This window comes from Macadamia integrifolia, unplaced genomic scaffold (genome assembly GCF_013358625.1).
Source record: "Macadamia integrifolia cultivar HAES 741 unplaced genomic scaffold, SCU_Mint_v3 scaffold263, whole genome shotgun sequence".
NCBI classification, from domain to species: Eukaryota; Viridiplantae; Streptophyta; class Magnoliopsida; order Proteales; family Proteaceae; genus Macadamia; species Macadamia integrifolia.
This window is the reverse complement of record NW_024868844.1, coordinates 359,163-373,964: the sequence shown is the minus strand read 5'-3', so window position 1 is coordinate 373,964 and position 14,802 is coordinate 359,163. Positions and strand designations below refer to the sequence as shown.

Here is a 14,802-nt window from a genome sequence, read left to right as displayed (position 1 = left end):
AATACTTGTAGTGGTCCACTGTTGGCCATATATTGAGGGTTTGCTGATCTGATATAAAGCCCCACTCGACCTGGTTTTCTAGTCCATTGGAGCCCTACCTTGGAAGATATAAAACCACACTCGAATCAGTCTAATTCTGCAGAATTTTCTGGTGTTGTTCTTGTCACTATTCTGTGATCAGCTTTGTGTTTTGGTTATGACTTGGTACGTATTGGGTTTTGTTTACCTAGGGTGAACTACCTTACATTAGTTTCCCTCAGTGCCAGCTAAAGTGTTATGGTGTGAATTCAAAAGAAAGTATTTTATTAAAGATGATATTTTGAGAAAAATAAAAGTGTTGATTTAAAACCTCTATGATTTTAATTGTTGTTACTATGTTGTATTCTTACAATATTATTTCTTATTGGGCTGTCATCTCGCCCCATTATTTTAACAATAGAAATGATTGAGATGGAGGCATGTTTGGAACGAAATTTGAGGGTGTCTCAAAGAATTCTTCATTAATCTTTATTTCCATCTTCTTAGATGGATGTAGTAGGGATAGATTTGAGATATAACTCTAATAATTTGGGTTTTGAAGTTTACCTGGGACATGCTTAAAATTTCCATCAGTATAGTTATTTGAGATTTATGACATTGGTTGATTATTTGGTCTGAGATATGAGTTTGACAGTCTGTTATGTATGTTTTGTTGGCATCTATCGACCGTTTGATCAGCGCCCATGAGGGCTCAACCCTCACTTGACATCATGGTCTGGGTCATGACACTTTGATTTCAACTGAGCATAACGACTAGGTGACCAAAGTGGAGGGGCACCTAGGCGCCAAGGCGCCCCAGCATTCAGTAAATGATTATATGTAATAGAGCAATGATAATTTATATAATTATTCTTATATACAAGATAGAAACCATATTAATGCAATATAATATACTTATGCTAGACCTAGTATGAGAATGCCAACATATAATAAATAAAGAATAGGATGTAATATAAGCATATTCATCATAAAACAAAACAATAACATAACTCAATGAAAACTCGAGAAGTGTCAACAATGCCTGCTATCTCCTTTGACCCAAGAAAGAGCCTAGGCGAGGCCTTGAAAACTATGCAACTGAGAGAAGTCTAGTCTGGTCCGACTTCCAAAATTGAAAAAGGCCATTGAAAGCTCTCTATTGCCCATCAGTTTTCAATGTTTCTATTTGTTTTTTATTTCTTTCATGTGTCGGGCAAATTATAGCAACCCCCCCTGTTTAGTAATATGTTTAACATAGTTAATTAACTTCTTTCATTATTTACAGGACAAATTTGTCATTCTTATAATTTAAGTTAGGGTAGTTAGAAATATCTAATTTGTTTTGGTAGGGCATTGACTAAAAATTCCCCTCATTGGACATTGTATCAGAATTATCTAATTTGTTTGATTTATCTCTTTGTTTCAGCTCTCTCTAGGGCTTCTTTATGCCACTTTTATAGGTGAAAGGCAGGAAAACCTTAGTTTTCTTTGGGCTCTAGACTGCCTCTTGCACCAGATGATTGTAAGAACAATATAGACTCGTGGTTCATATAAGAAATGATAGAGACGGAAAGAGAAACTAGTAGGAAATAAAAGAAACAGATGGGACCTATTTTCATGTTTCCCAACTACAATTCAAGTAATGAAGAATGAGATTATTGCATTCGAGCTAAATTCTTGAAAATAAAGGCTCTACTAAGATTTATTCTAATGTTGAGAAGTCTTATGTCTCAGAAGTGAACCTTATGGGTCAAAATACTGAACAAAGGTATATCACCACATACCGGTGAATCAACTTTGAAGAAAAATGTCTCACTCCAGTTCACCATCTCAAGCCCAGGAATTGAGGAACGATCTGAACTACCACCTGAAGTGCGCGAAATTTGTTGGCTCAGTAACGACCCATTAGGCAGGAATTCATTCGGCACAAGGTGGACAGCCACCATATATTCATGTGCAGACAATCCTTCAACACTAGGTAACTGCATTGAAATATCAGAAGTACTTGGATTAAAATTCTCTTCAAAAAATAAATCATGACACGAGACAATCAAGTATTCATGATATCAGGACAAAGTCACTGTACCAGTTGATGGTGACTTGTCTGTATTGGAAATCTAAATTAAACACTCAATAAATTTTTTTTCTTTATCAACAGAAAAGGAGAATTTATTAGAAAAGAAAACAAGATACAAAAGAGATCAAAGAACAGGATCCCATAAGGAAAGAAGATACTACACCAAGAAACTACCAGCCACCCCTCCTTAATAACATTTGAAATAGAAGCAAGAAACTGGAGACCTACTGTTTTCTCAAAATCCATAAAACTGTCAGATCAGATTCACAAATTTATTAGGGAAGAGCACATTAGAGAAGTTAAGATTTTAATGGGCAATCAAGAGAGCAATAGAGGAGAAAAGTCACAGTACTAAAGTCCAAATGAGTAAAGAATTTGACACAACGTAGAAAAATTTTAACTACAATGCAAAAGATATTGGTCACCCCTAGATAATTTTACTCTTTTTCTTCTTACTTGATTCTTTTGTTTTCATTTCAGAAACAGAAATTTGTCAATGGGTAACACAAGCTCCAAGAGAAACTCAAAAAGCCTTTCAGCAACAAATTTGTCCCCAGACAATAAAAATACTAAGCCAATAAAAACCAAAAATCGCTACCAACAAGAAAAGGATGCCTCTAAAAACAGCAGCATCGCCATGCAATCATAAGACAAGTGCTGATATCCCCCCACAATGAAATTCTATCCATTGTCCAAACAACAGACCTCTCTCCCTCCCTCGGTTCCCACCTTCAGCTTCAATATGCAGGGTTCCCCATAGCACCACGTCCAGACTGAACATAATAATATCAATCAGTTTTCCTTCATGAGATTGATAGCGGAGCAGGGATATTGGACTCATTTGAAATTGTTCCCCAGTACCCTGTGGACTCTGCTAGCCTGCCCAGGTTCAGTCTCTCTCCTACGGGATGTTTAGTAGTATTCATGAGAGATTCTCAACATCCCAGATGTTAGAACCCCTCTTTCACCAAACCTCAACAGTGTCAATAGTGGCCTCGTCAATACATTATATTTGGGCACTAATTTCCCCAGATTCAACAATTAGCTAAATATTATTATTTTGACTCCACGGTAACAGTCTTTTTTAGTGACAGCAACAGAATTTATTAAAGACGAAGAGAGCTAAGGTATTTTGGGAAGATATATATGAACTGTACATGTGGGACAATATATTAGTTATACAAGAGTAAAAATGTACTTTTGTTATTTTTTGAGCTGTTACAAATGTAAGAGAATAGAATCGATAGTTCCTTGCAACATGGTTCAAGGTTTTGACTGATACTATCAAAATTTCCCACATTTCGATGGTATCCCAGGATTTCCGATACCAAATATCATGTGACTTTTAAAAGTCATTGGTTTCGACAGGTATCGACCAAAATTCCCACATTTCAATTGAAATGTGGGAATTTTCGAATGGACCAATGGGTTCAAGCTTTTATAAATGGGAAACCAAGTTCTTCTCTGTGAAGTGCAAAACTTGGGAACACACTCAAGATTTTGATCTTTTGCTATCAAATTTTCATTCTAAGCTTGGCTCTTGCACATTCATAGCAAATCTACGTAAGAAAGGGAGCTTGGACCAAAAAGGTAAGCCCTATCTTCCAAAAAAAAAAAAAAAAATTTATTATATTTTTTAAGAATATACTTGGAATAGAGTAGAATGAGCTAAATTTTTTATATATTAGTTAGGAAGACCCAATCTACACATTCACGGTGTCCGATTTTTTCTTTTTTTAGCATTTTAGTTTTTTTTTTTATTTTATGTTCCTAGAAATACATTTGCCAATAACACATATTTGCAAAAAGTAGGGTTAATCATGTATTTCACATTTTTAGTTAGTAACTTATGTATGTACTTATATAGTTTCAGTTAACAACGTGCATTAGCAATTTTTGTCAACACCACAATTATGACTTTATGTGTTATTTCCATGAGACTAATTATGTGAATGTGTTAGAAATGTATTGGACGTACACAAAAAATCAGGAAAAAAAATTTGGGGGGTCGAAACCAAAGTTTCCACCAAACCAGGAAAAATTTCCTTGGTTTCCTCGAAATTTCTAAGAATTCAACTAAAATTTCGGTCTCCCCAAGGGTCGAAACCCGATATTTTGAACCTTGCCTTTCAAGGTTTTCTCACATCTCTCTCTTCTTCATTTCTCCGCCTTCCTTTTTCTCCTCCCATTCTAAGCTTGATTTGTCACTAATATCAGTCACTTTCCACTGATAATCAAACTCAACTGGAGGAAGGGTGGAGAAAAAAAGTAAAAGGCCACACAAGACAAGGAAAGAGACAAAATGAAAGAGAGACAAAACACCAGGGCAAGCCTGAATAAACAAACCCCCCCCCTCAAAAAAAAAAAAAAAATGTAGCCAAGAATCCAACTTAACTCTGATTTCCTTTCAAAGAGAAGGGAGCATGATTTCTCCAATTATCATCCCATAAAATTTTCAAACATCAGTCCTTAATTCAGTACATAATTCCATCCAAGTTATCTATAATATAAAAACAAAATAAAATAAATAAAAAACTTAAAATGAATTTTAGTTGCTCAAATCAAGTTCTAGGGATATTCCTGGTTTGAATCAGTTCCATCATAAGCATTTCAAATTTCTGTATATCTTTCATGTATGGGAAGTTATCAGACCTGTCCATCAGCAATGATAATCGTGACCATCATTCTCAGCTTGTTGGCAAGTTTTCCTTCCAAGTGAGAATCCAACATATTTTTTGAATCTGGGACCTTTATAGCCTTCATATCCCCTGATGGCATCCTAACAATGTTCTGAAGTCCCCTGATTTCAGTAGCTCGCATAAATATGTCCTGCCCAAGCTTGTTCTGGGGGATAATGAAATACTTCTTCCGGTGATGGATATCAATGATAGACCCATCAGGAATTGGTAGAACTGCTTCCTATTTAAGGGAAAAGAAAGATATAGAGAATATTAAGGTACCTTAGAAAACTGACAGAGAAGGTTCAATCTGTAAGTCAAAGACTATGCATATGAATGAAAGATATAACAGACAGAACTTACTCTTTTTTTATAGGATTCGTGAGCATGACTAAGGTTGTTCCAGCTTGCATATGCTTGAAAAATCATATTTGCATTCGACACTGAGACATTCACGTTCAGATCCCCAGTAGAGGTCACACGTAACTGAGAAGCAGATGGTGCATTCAGATCATATTGGTACCTGTAAGTAAATTTAAGAAAGACAGTGACTCCCAGAGAAACAGAATTTTTTAACTTAAACCAGAGATTCATTATCTATATAACTGGTTAAAAATCAATCTTCTCCATGTACTTGATGTTCTGGAGTTGAGATTTTCCTGGTAGTTTTAGGCATCAAGCCTACCATATTGATGTAGTGCGTGTAACCTAGTCGAGGTGTAGTAAATATTGGATCTAAGAGAGTTTCAGGGATACATTTATGTAGTGATTAGGAGGATACTGTATTGATATTTAAAGGCTTAGGACAGTATGAATGAAATAGTCCAGTGAGATGTCTAAATCTTCAATAACAGACTTTTCAAGTTCTAAAATGGTCAGCCTTTTGGGTTAGAAGTTACAATTTACTCCGCTGGTTGGAATCAATACTCAACTACCCTCTTATAGTTTCCATGTATCAAGCAATCAGTTCCCACTCCATTAAAAAGTGGTGCTGGTTATTTGCTAGCAACTTGCTTTGAAATAAAAAATTTTGTTTTACTGCTTTTCCTATGCTCAAGGTTCCTTGGTGTATGCTTTTCGCTGATGATATTGTTTTGGTGGAAGAGACAAGAGCAGGGATTAACGACAAGTTGGAGTTATGGAGATCAACCCTGGAATCAAAAGGTTTTCAGGAACTGAATTGCTTGTTTTAATCATTGATTTTGTTTGATCGGTTGCTCTGTGATGTGCTCTTACTATTTGTCCTTATTGAGCTATTGAGCTTAATCCATTATTTTAACATCACAGATAATTGAGATGGAGGTATACTTGGAGTGGAATTCGAGGGTGGCTCAAGGACTCTTTAACTGTAATTACTTCTGTTTTCTTAAATGGATGTAGTGATGACATTTAGGGGTAAACTCTAATAATATGGATTTTGAATTTTAACTGGGAGTTTGCGCCATACCCTAGATTGCCACCAGTAGTAGTACTTAAGATTTATGACAATGGTTGAATATTTGGTTTGAGATTTGAATTGACATAGTTTGTTATGAATGTTTTGTTGGTTTTTGTCTATCGTTTGAACAGCACCCATGAGGGCTATACCCTCACCTGACATCTAGGTCTAGGTCTGGGTCTGGGTCTGGGTCTGGGTCTGGGTCTGGGTCGGGGTTGAGGTCAGGGTCGTGGCAATCTGTACTACAAAAGCATCTGACAGTACATAAAGCTAAGAAGGTTCACCGGCTAAGATATCATTGATTGGATTCCTATCTCTAACATAGGAAGAACGATATCAAAAGACTAATGATACTCAATATAGAAACACCTAGAACTCCCTCTAAATTATTTTAGTTTAGCAACATTGCTTCTAGTTGGTATGATCTGGCTACAACAACAATAGGTGTGTTAAGAAATGAATACATTATAGTGCTCTAAGAAATGAATATACTCAAAGGATTTAGGAGTTGCGATAACAAAAGGCAAGATGAGAGAATGTCAATAGACCTAGAGGGCAATCAGGCGAATTTTTAGGATCTCAAGCAAGTCCCTAAGAATGTAGAGTGAATCCAGGAAACCCAGATGCTACAATGACTGGAAACAACCTTCCAAAGGAGCTTCAGGATACCCACATTATTAATGCCTTGGATTTGACGCAAACCTAAGGCTCCTTCCTCTTTAAGTAGGCAAACAATTGACTAGCTAATAGGATGAAGGAATCTAGAGGAATCCCCTCCTTTCCAAAGGAAGGAACACATAAGAGACTCCATTTTCTTGATGGAAGATTGGGAGAGCTCATAGACACTAGACCAAAAGATGTAGCAGGATCATAGCACAGATTTGACGAACACCAATCTGACAGCAAAAGTAAGAAGCTTACCTTTCCAAAGCTACAACCTTTTGCGAATCAGGTCAAGCACAAGGGTGCAGTGGTGAGCAGTCAATCTGGAAAAAATAAGGAAAAGACCAAGATATTTGATAGGGAGGGAACCAATGGAAAATCTAGTAAGATCAAGAAGTATGGCCTTGGTCTCATCAGAGACACCAGAGAGAAAAATATGAGATTTGAGGAGATTAACACGGAGGCCAGATAACTTTTAAAAAGATGGAGGGAAGACGTGATGGATTGATAAGATTGTGAGTTGCAAAGGCGAGATGGGTGAGGTTGAGGGCTTTGCATTTAAGGACGGGAGAGATTAGATGAAGGTCCATTGAGGCTTGGATGGATCTAGAAAGGAGACAGCCTTTCCGAATACCCGCCGTGGAAGAGAAGTAACCAGCAAGGAAACCATTGACAAGGACAGAGGGAGAGAGTAAATGCAAGTGTAAATCCAATGGATGAAGACCGGGGGGAAAAACATGCCATGATGGACCTTAGAGATGAAGTCCATCAAATGGAGTCAAAGGCTTGTGAAGATCAATCTTAAGGAGGGCGGTCGGAGAGTGGGATTTCCCATCAAACCCTCTCACTATTTCATGACAAAGGAGGATATTATCGGTGACGCCTCTACCTACAATGAAAGTAGATTGATTAGTACTGAAAAGGGAGTCAAATCACCAATTGGATCCTATTGGCAAGGATTTTGGAAATTAATTTGTAGAGGAGGTTGCAAAGGGAGATGGGTCTATAATTAGGCATGGAAGAAGCTCCATCCTTTTTAAGAATGAGTCAACGAAAGGAATGGTTGATGCTTTGGATTTGGGAGGGATTAAAGAAGCTTCTGATAGCTTGACGGGCACTACGATGAGACGTGAAAACGCCCAATCCCATTCTGACCTAGATATGTGAAATCGTCTTGTGCCATATGTAATGATATTGTTCGGGAGACATGGTCCAAGCCCGGTGAAGAAATTAAAATTTCAAAGATTCTGCTCGTGAGCATAGGTATAAGGCCTGCCTGTTGTTGATGCCCTAACAAGAGGAGAAGATTCCCATACTAAAGCCATTAGGCCTAGGAGCTCTATTGGCTTTATGAAAGAGGACAACAGCCCAGATTTCATCATCAAAAGGGATGGCTTTAAGGGAAGGGAGGAGAGGAGATCTTTGGGGATGAACTTGTTGAGGAGGCCAAAGTAGATTTAAGGGGTGGAAGGGGAGGAGGGAAGATTGAAGAGCTCCGAGAAGTATTTGACAGTTCAGCTTTGATGTCATCAAGGCTAGTGAGAGGGGAGCCGTCGCTAGCAGTAAATGGATGGAATTGATGTTGGTCCTAGCTTTTAGGGATCTATGGAAATAAGCAAAGTTGGAGTCCCTAAGGTCTAAGCATTTGATGTGGGATTTTTTCCCTAGGAAGCATTCTTTTTGGGAGAACAACAAGGCTAACTCAAGGGAAATAGATCTCTCACCTTCGGCAAAGGGAAGGATTAAGGGGGTCAAATTGAAGTCTAGATTGGATGGCGTCCAAGGAAGCTCGGCAGCAAGCGACACAAGAGGAGATGTTGCCAAAGGTGGAAGTGTTCCAGTGTTTCATAGCGATCTTGAAATTTTTGAGCTTTCCGGAAAAGGTAAGGAGAGGGAAGGAGAAGGCCTGGACAGGCTTATTCTATTCAGAACGGACAAGGGGGATGAAGTCTTGATGAAGGGACCACATATCTAAAAATGTTTCATCATTGTTTTAATAGCTTATTTACATTTCTAGTATCTAAGCTATATGTAGACTATGTTTATAACAAATTAACAAGGCTAGTGTACAACATCATTCAAGGTACACTAGCAAACATGGGTTAACACCACAAGTACTATTTTGGGTGTTCTTTTTGTGAAAAATAGTTCACGGATTAGATTTACAAGGTCAAAAATAGACCGTACACAAAAACTCAGACCCATAAAGAAAACACTTTCTAGGGGGTCAAAACCAAGGTTCCCACATACCCCAAAAAAGTACCTGGTTTCCCTGAAATTTCACAGGTTTCAACCGATATTTCAGTTTTGACCTTGACCCTAGATTTAGAACCTTTGTCAATAGAGACCAAATGGATGCACTGCAAATGAGTGATATACTGAGAAATAGAAATATGAGTGACACTGGATTAACAGCTCCTATAGTCCTATGGTTAATTTGTTACAGGAAATTGTGGAACAGGATTCATCTAGCTGACCCAAGTAGCTGGGGAATAAAGCGTAGAGTTCTGTAAATGAGTATTTTGTTATACAAAAACTAAAATAGAACCAAACCTCTGAAACTGAAACCAAAGAGGCTTAGAACATATAACAAGATCCAGACATATCGTTTGGACCCACTCCAGAACATAGTTCCACTAAAATACATAATCACTAGAGACAATTGTAAAATATGAAATAAGACATGCAGAAGCTAACTCTTATAATGGTCATGCCACTAAAAGAATATTTTGAGACAAGGATGTGGATCCCTTCAATCTCTCAGCTCCCAGACAGGCTTAATATCATCATAGTCCAGCCACAGGTTTCACATCCTCAATGTATGATTTTCCAGGTTCAGAAGTGGTTAGTCTCTTAATGTATTCTTGGTAACTTGAGCTTTCATTTTTTTGAATCACAAGTTTAGTTAGTTTCTCAGACTTCTTATGTATCATGTAATCTGTGCCCACATTGTCAGGTACTTGTCATTTCAGAGTAGCTAAGGTTTGAATCAAAATTCTTGTTTTGAAGGCCTTGTGTTACAGCATTAGGTTCCAGGCTATCTACAAGCCCAGAAGAAAAATTTTCCCATCAATAGTACTTGCTTTGCTCTCTGTTCTCTCTTTTTTGGTCTGTCAGTTTAGATTCAGATTTGGCTCTCTTCCATGTCTGAATCTGCTTTGTCCATAAAATTACAAAAAGAGAACAAAAAACAATACGGCTAGCAACAAGAACAAGAAAAAAATAAAGGCATCCTGTCCTAATTTGGTTGGATCCAGTTATCGGGTTACTATGAAAGAAATAAGAATTGTATCTCTATGAAAGAATTAAGTGAAGTGTGCCTTACTGTTAACCACCAATAGAAAAAGACTGAACACATTAGACAAGAGTTCACCTTATGAATCCATCAAATGGTTCAACAAGAGGCTCCCAAGAGTCATACTTATCATTATATGATCTAGCAGCAAGTGAGCAATTTACTGTAGAATTTAAGTAGGCTGGTCTGCCATGAAGAGTGAATCCAATACCACTTAAGGAGATATTAAACAATGGAACCATCTGCAAAATTCCAGATGGATAGTCAGGTACATATTAAAACTATATTGTCCGCCAAAATGTGATTTGAATAAGAATAAATCTTTGGTCTAGCATAAATTTTAATTGCCATATGTAGACGAGGAGCATAAAAAGCAGAGAACAGTATTAGGATCCACCTTCTGGTTTCCATCAACTGAAACCTCTTCTAAATTCAAATATCAACTTGTCCAAAGGAGAATTACCATGGTTTGAAATTTCTACCATTTCGATCATATCAAGCCAACTTGAGACGAGATTACATGGTACATTATAAAAGTCCAAAGGTTTCAAGTGGTTTCAAGTGGTATCAACCCATTTCGACTGAAATTTCCCCAAAATTGACTGTTTCGACCAGGACTGCCTATAGTTTAGGGGTCGAAACCAAGGTTTTCACCAAGCCAGGAAAAAACCCATGGTTCCCTCAAAATTTCAGTCAAAATGGTCGAAATATCGGTTTCGACCCATGTCAAAGCCTGTTATTTAGAACCTTGAGCATAACACAATATATAGAACCCATCTGGACTAAACTATCTGCTTTTGCCCGATGGCTGCTAAACTCAATTTATCCAGAAAAAAGAAAATGATTCATAGTCCTCACCAAACCCCCATAATCATCAAAAAGTGCTGCAGAGAATGTTCTAATTTCTGCATCAATCACAGTATCATCCGAACCACTGGGAACAGAAGGATCAGCGAGCTTCAGAGCAAATCTTCTGGGTGGCTTTCTGAAACCACTACGGACCACAAATGTACCCACCACATTACCAACTGTCCATATACTAAATGGTTCTTTCATGATCCTGGCATCAGATGTATCCCATATACTGTCTTCTGGGAATTGATCCCCAGTGACCATATCACTACGTATGCATCTTAACGAGGTGAAGTTATTTTGCTTAGGCGTCCCCTTACATGCAATACATCCTAAAGAAACAAAACCTGGAGGCGCCTGAGGCAACCAGAAGGAAATATTTTCAATTCCCCGCTGTTTTTTTATCTTTCCAACAAGTTGAAAGTCTATAGGGGCTTTAAGAAGGTCATCTCCAGCATCATGGAGAACAACTGTCGTATTTGGAGGCTCAAACCTACATTACAAATAGTAATTCAGAAAGTCAATCAGAAGCTTAAAGTAGAACCAAGATAACTGAAAAAAAAGCTACAGTTCATACTACATACCCCTGAACAGCAATATCGCCAAGGAATACCATCCCTTGTGGGACAACTGGACGCCAAATGGATAGTTTCTTCCTCAAGCTTGAACCTTGATTCCACCATATCAATCTAAAACTCGCTACAGCTTCGAACCGACGCCCAGAGCTCACAATATTAGATCTTTCTCGCTGGTGAATATGATCATTACCACGATGAGTATCTTGGATGTTTGAACTCCTAGACTCTTTGGGAGACCCTTCTATAAACCGAAATATCATATGACGCAACTCATATGCTCTCCCTGCCAAACTCCTAGAAATGGGATCTCCAGGCAAGAAAGATCCTACAGAGTTTCCCACTCTCCATAATGCTAAGCTTGATCTGTATTTGCAAAAGAAATTAATAGTAAAGTTGATGAAACAACTTAAATACCCATCAGTTAGTGTGTAAAGATAATGAACTATTCTGGCCTGGCAATGCATGTAACATGCATGTAGGGCCCAAGAGATGCATTTCACAGACCCATTTAGTTGGACGATCATAGTCATCAGATCTGATAGTATTAGCATTTGCACTATACACTGAATTTTTTGGAGCATCTGATACAAAGAGTGATGACCAAAATCATCCGATTAGATTGGTACAACACATCAAATTTTCAATGATAAACCTCTCTTATATTGTCCTCTATTATCCTGGTTTTACTAATATTTCTCATTTGGAAAACATTAATAGAATTCGATAACTGGACTTGGAAGCAGAAAAATGGAGGGTTGGGGACAACAAATCCACACGTACACGTCAGGAGAACACACTGTAATGCAATCTCTCAGGGCACAAGGAGAAACCAAAGAAGCTGAGATGCACAAAACAGAAGATGGTGATGGTTGCATTCTTCCTTTAGAGACCACACATCCCAGTGCAACATAACCTTGAGGTGCTACTGGGAACCAAATAGAACAGCCAGTGTCTTGTCCACCATCATCAGAGCTCTCAATGTATTTTTCTGAACCTTGGGAGTCAGGAGTGCCTCCCGCTGCTGATATTGGCCAAATTAGCTTGAAAGATACAGGTCTTTTGACTCTTACAAAGTTGGTATTTACCGCAATAACTCCTGTGGAAGGTGGCTTGTCCCTGTAATATGGAGTAAGACAATCACTATAATTTCAGTTTCAGAAATCCAACAAATAAAGAAAGAAATATTGTTAGAATGCTTTGCCGACATTGGGGTCAAGTAGTCTCCAAGAACTGCAAAACCAGGTGGTGCACATGACCTCCAAAATGTATATATTTGCTTACTATAGGGATCTGCAAGATGAGAAACCAATCAAGAAGTCAGTGGCATCAAGAATCAAAATATGAATTTATTGCTTCCATTCATAATACAAAAGAAGAATTGGAATCTCTTGTTAGCATACTTTCAATTGTCCCAACTTTGTCAAACTGAAAGCAGGGCACTGTCACTTTCTTTGATGTCATCCTCAGAAATTCCAAAATGTCCTCCTCAACTGCTAAGAACAGCCTCAAGATGCTGAAGGAGAAATTCATAAATATATCTGAAACAGCTACGTGTATATTGGTTTTCCCAGAGTCATTGGAAAATTTTATAGAAGTGTCAAAAGGCTCTAAAACCCTGATCCCATTACTCTCCATTGTCAATCCGATAGCATTGGCATGCATCGCAACATTGTCCCCCTTCAAAACAAGCCTGCCAACACCATAAGTTCATTAGCATCCATTCCATCTTTTCTTTCAAAATGCTGCTGATTTCCATTCCTCATAAACATAGAACCTCAACGTTGTCATACGTAGAAGTTATGTATTCCATTTTTTTTTTTAACAGGCAATGGCACAAGGTTATGAATAGCAGAAAGAGATTTGTACAGAGAATAAGTAAATTGAATACAGTTGTTCAATATACAGTCATCAAAACCAAATTGAATAAAAAAGAAACTAGCAGTCATCCTATAAAAAAATAAAACCATTCATTTGTAAAGGAGGATGAACTCCAAAAAACCCTTGTTTTGGTGCTGCTAATTCAACGAGGCGCCATTCAATCAAATAGCAAAAGTTATGAATCTCCACGGACAAATTCTAAGAGATTCTTTCGTTTCCTTCACACCAAATGCTCCAAACAATAGCATACGGCATCACTGTTCACAACCTTCAATCCCACAAGGAACTCAAGGCCAAAATTCGAGAACAGAATTCTCAACTACTATTATATAATAACTTTCTATTACATTATAATTATCCAGAACATGATATTTGATGCTAAAGTTTTGTAGAAGAAGAAGATATTTCAATTAATTATTTAGGCTCTCTTTGGTATCATTTTTATTTTTGTTTAAAAATAAAAACATTTTTGCAGGTGTTTGGTATCATTTATGGAGCCTATTTCTATTTAAAATAAATATGAATAACAGAAAAGCATAGGACACATTTATGTGTTAAGGCCAAAAACCATTTTGGCCATTTATGCCCTCAATTCTAATGAATACGAGGGAAAAAAAAGAAAGTAAAAACGCATTCTAACACATAAAACACATGAAAGGTTATTAGAAAGGCAAGCACCCAAGCCCCTCTTCTTCTTCCTGCAAACCCCCCCCCCAGTCCAGATCATCAAACCGGATACCTGGTCTTCTTTTGCCCCTCAGGAATAAATTAAAAGATTAGGGAAATGGTGTTGCAGCCTTGCAGAGAAGGGTTGTGGAAGAAGAATTAACTTGTTCAAATGTTTTTACGGGCTAAACCCGAGACAATATACAATACAGAAGATATTTGATATTGTGAAGAAAAAAATGGCATTGCCTGAAGGACCTTAGGTCACCCCTGAGTCAAAGTTCTCGGCATTAGGTGTTGATTCTCTAGTCATGGTATCCCCTTTATCTGCTAAAATTATCTGTTACGTTTCGTAATGGGGTATTCACAGTGAGAGATACTTCTGATTCATTATTCTTCGTGTGACATTCATGTGATTTGCAGGTGGAGATAGTGATGGGTGCGGAGAAAGAGTTTGGGATAAGCGTGGAAGAGGAAAATTCTCAGAATATCACAACGGCCCCAGAAGTAGCTGACAAGATAGAGAAACTGGTCTAGAAGAAGGCCTAAAGGTACTAAGCTTAGAGAGAGAGAGAGAGAGAGAGAGAAGTTTTTTATTATAAGAGGAACAGGATCATGTGGTGTATAATTGTTGTTTCCTTCATTTTTTTTTTTTTTTT

The 14,802-nt window shown here is 37.7% G+C and overlaps 1 protein-coding gene across 1 annotated transcript in view; it reads right to left on the bottom strand.

Moving 5' to 3' along the window:
- Positions 1–14,802, bottom strand: part of LOC122066914 — a 179,474-nt gene that overhangs the window by 80,795 nt on the left and 83,877 nt on the right. The window contains exons 32-40 of the mRNA XM_042630743.1: positions 13,000–13,289; positions 12,805–12,889; positions 12,380–12,715; positions 11,606–11,962; positions 11,028–11,514; positions 10,248–10,411; positions 5,137–5,296; positions 4,748–5,014; positions 1,803–2,000 (exon numbers count right to left, since the gene is read on the bottom strand). Of these exons, the coding sequence (XP_042486677.1) occupies positions 1,803–2,000; positions 4,748–5,014; positions 5,137–5,296; positions 10,248–10,411; positions 11,028–11,514; positions 11,606–11,962; positions 12,380–12,715; positions 12,805–12,889; positions 13,000–13,289 (2,344 nt within the window). The remainder of the gene's footprint in view (positions 1–1,802; positions 2,001–4,747; positions 5,015–5,136; positions 5,297–10,247; positions 10,412–11,027; positions 11,515–11,605; positions 11,963–12,379; positions 12,716–12,804; positions 12,890–12,999; positions 13,290–14,802) is intronic.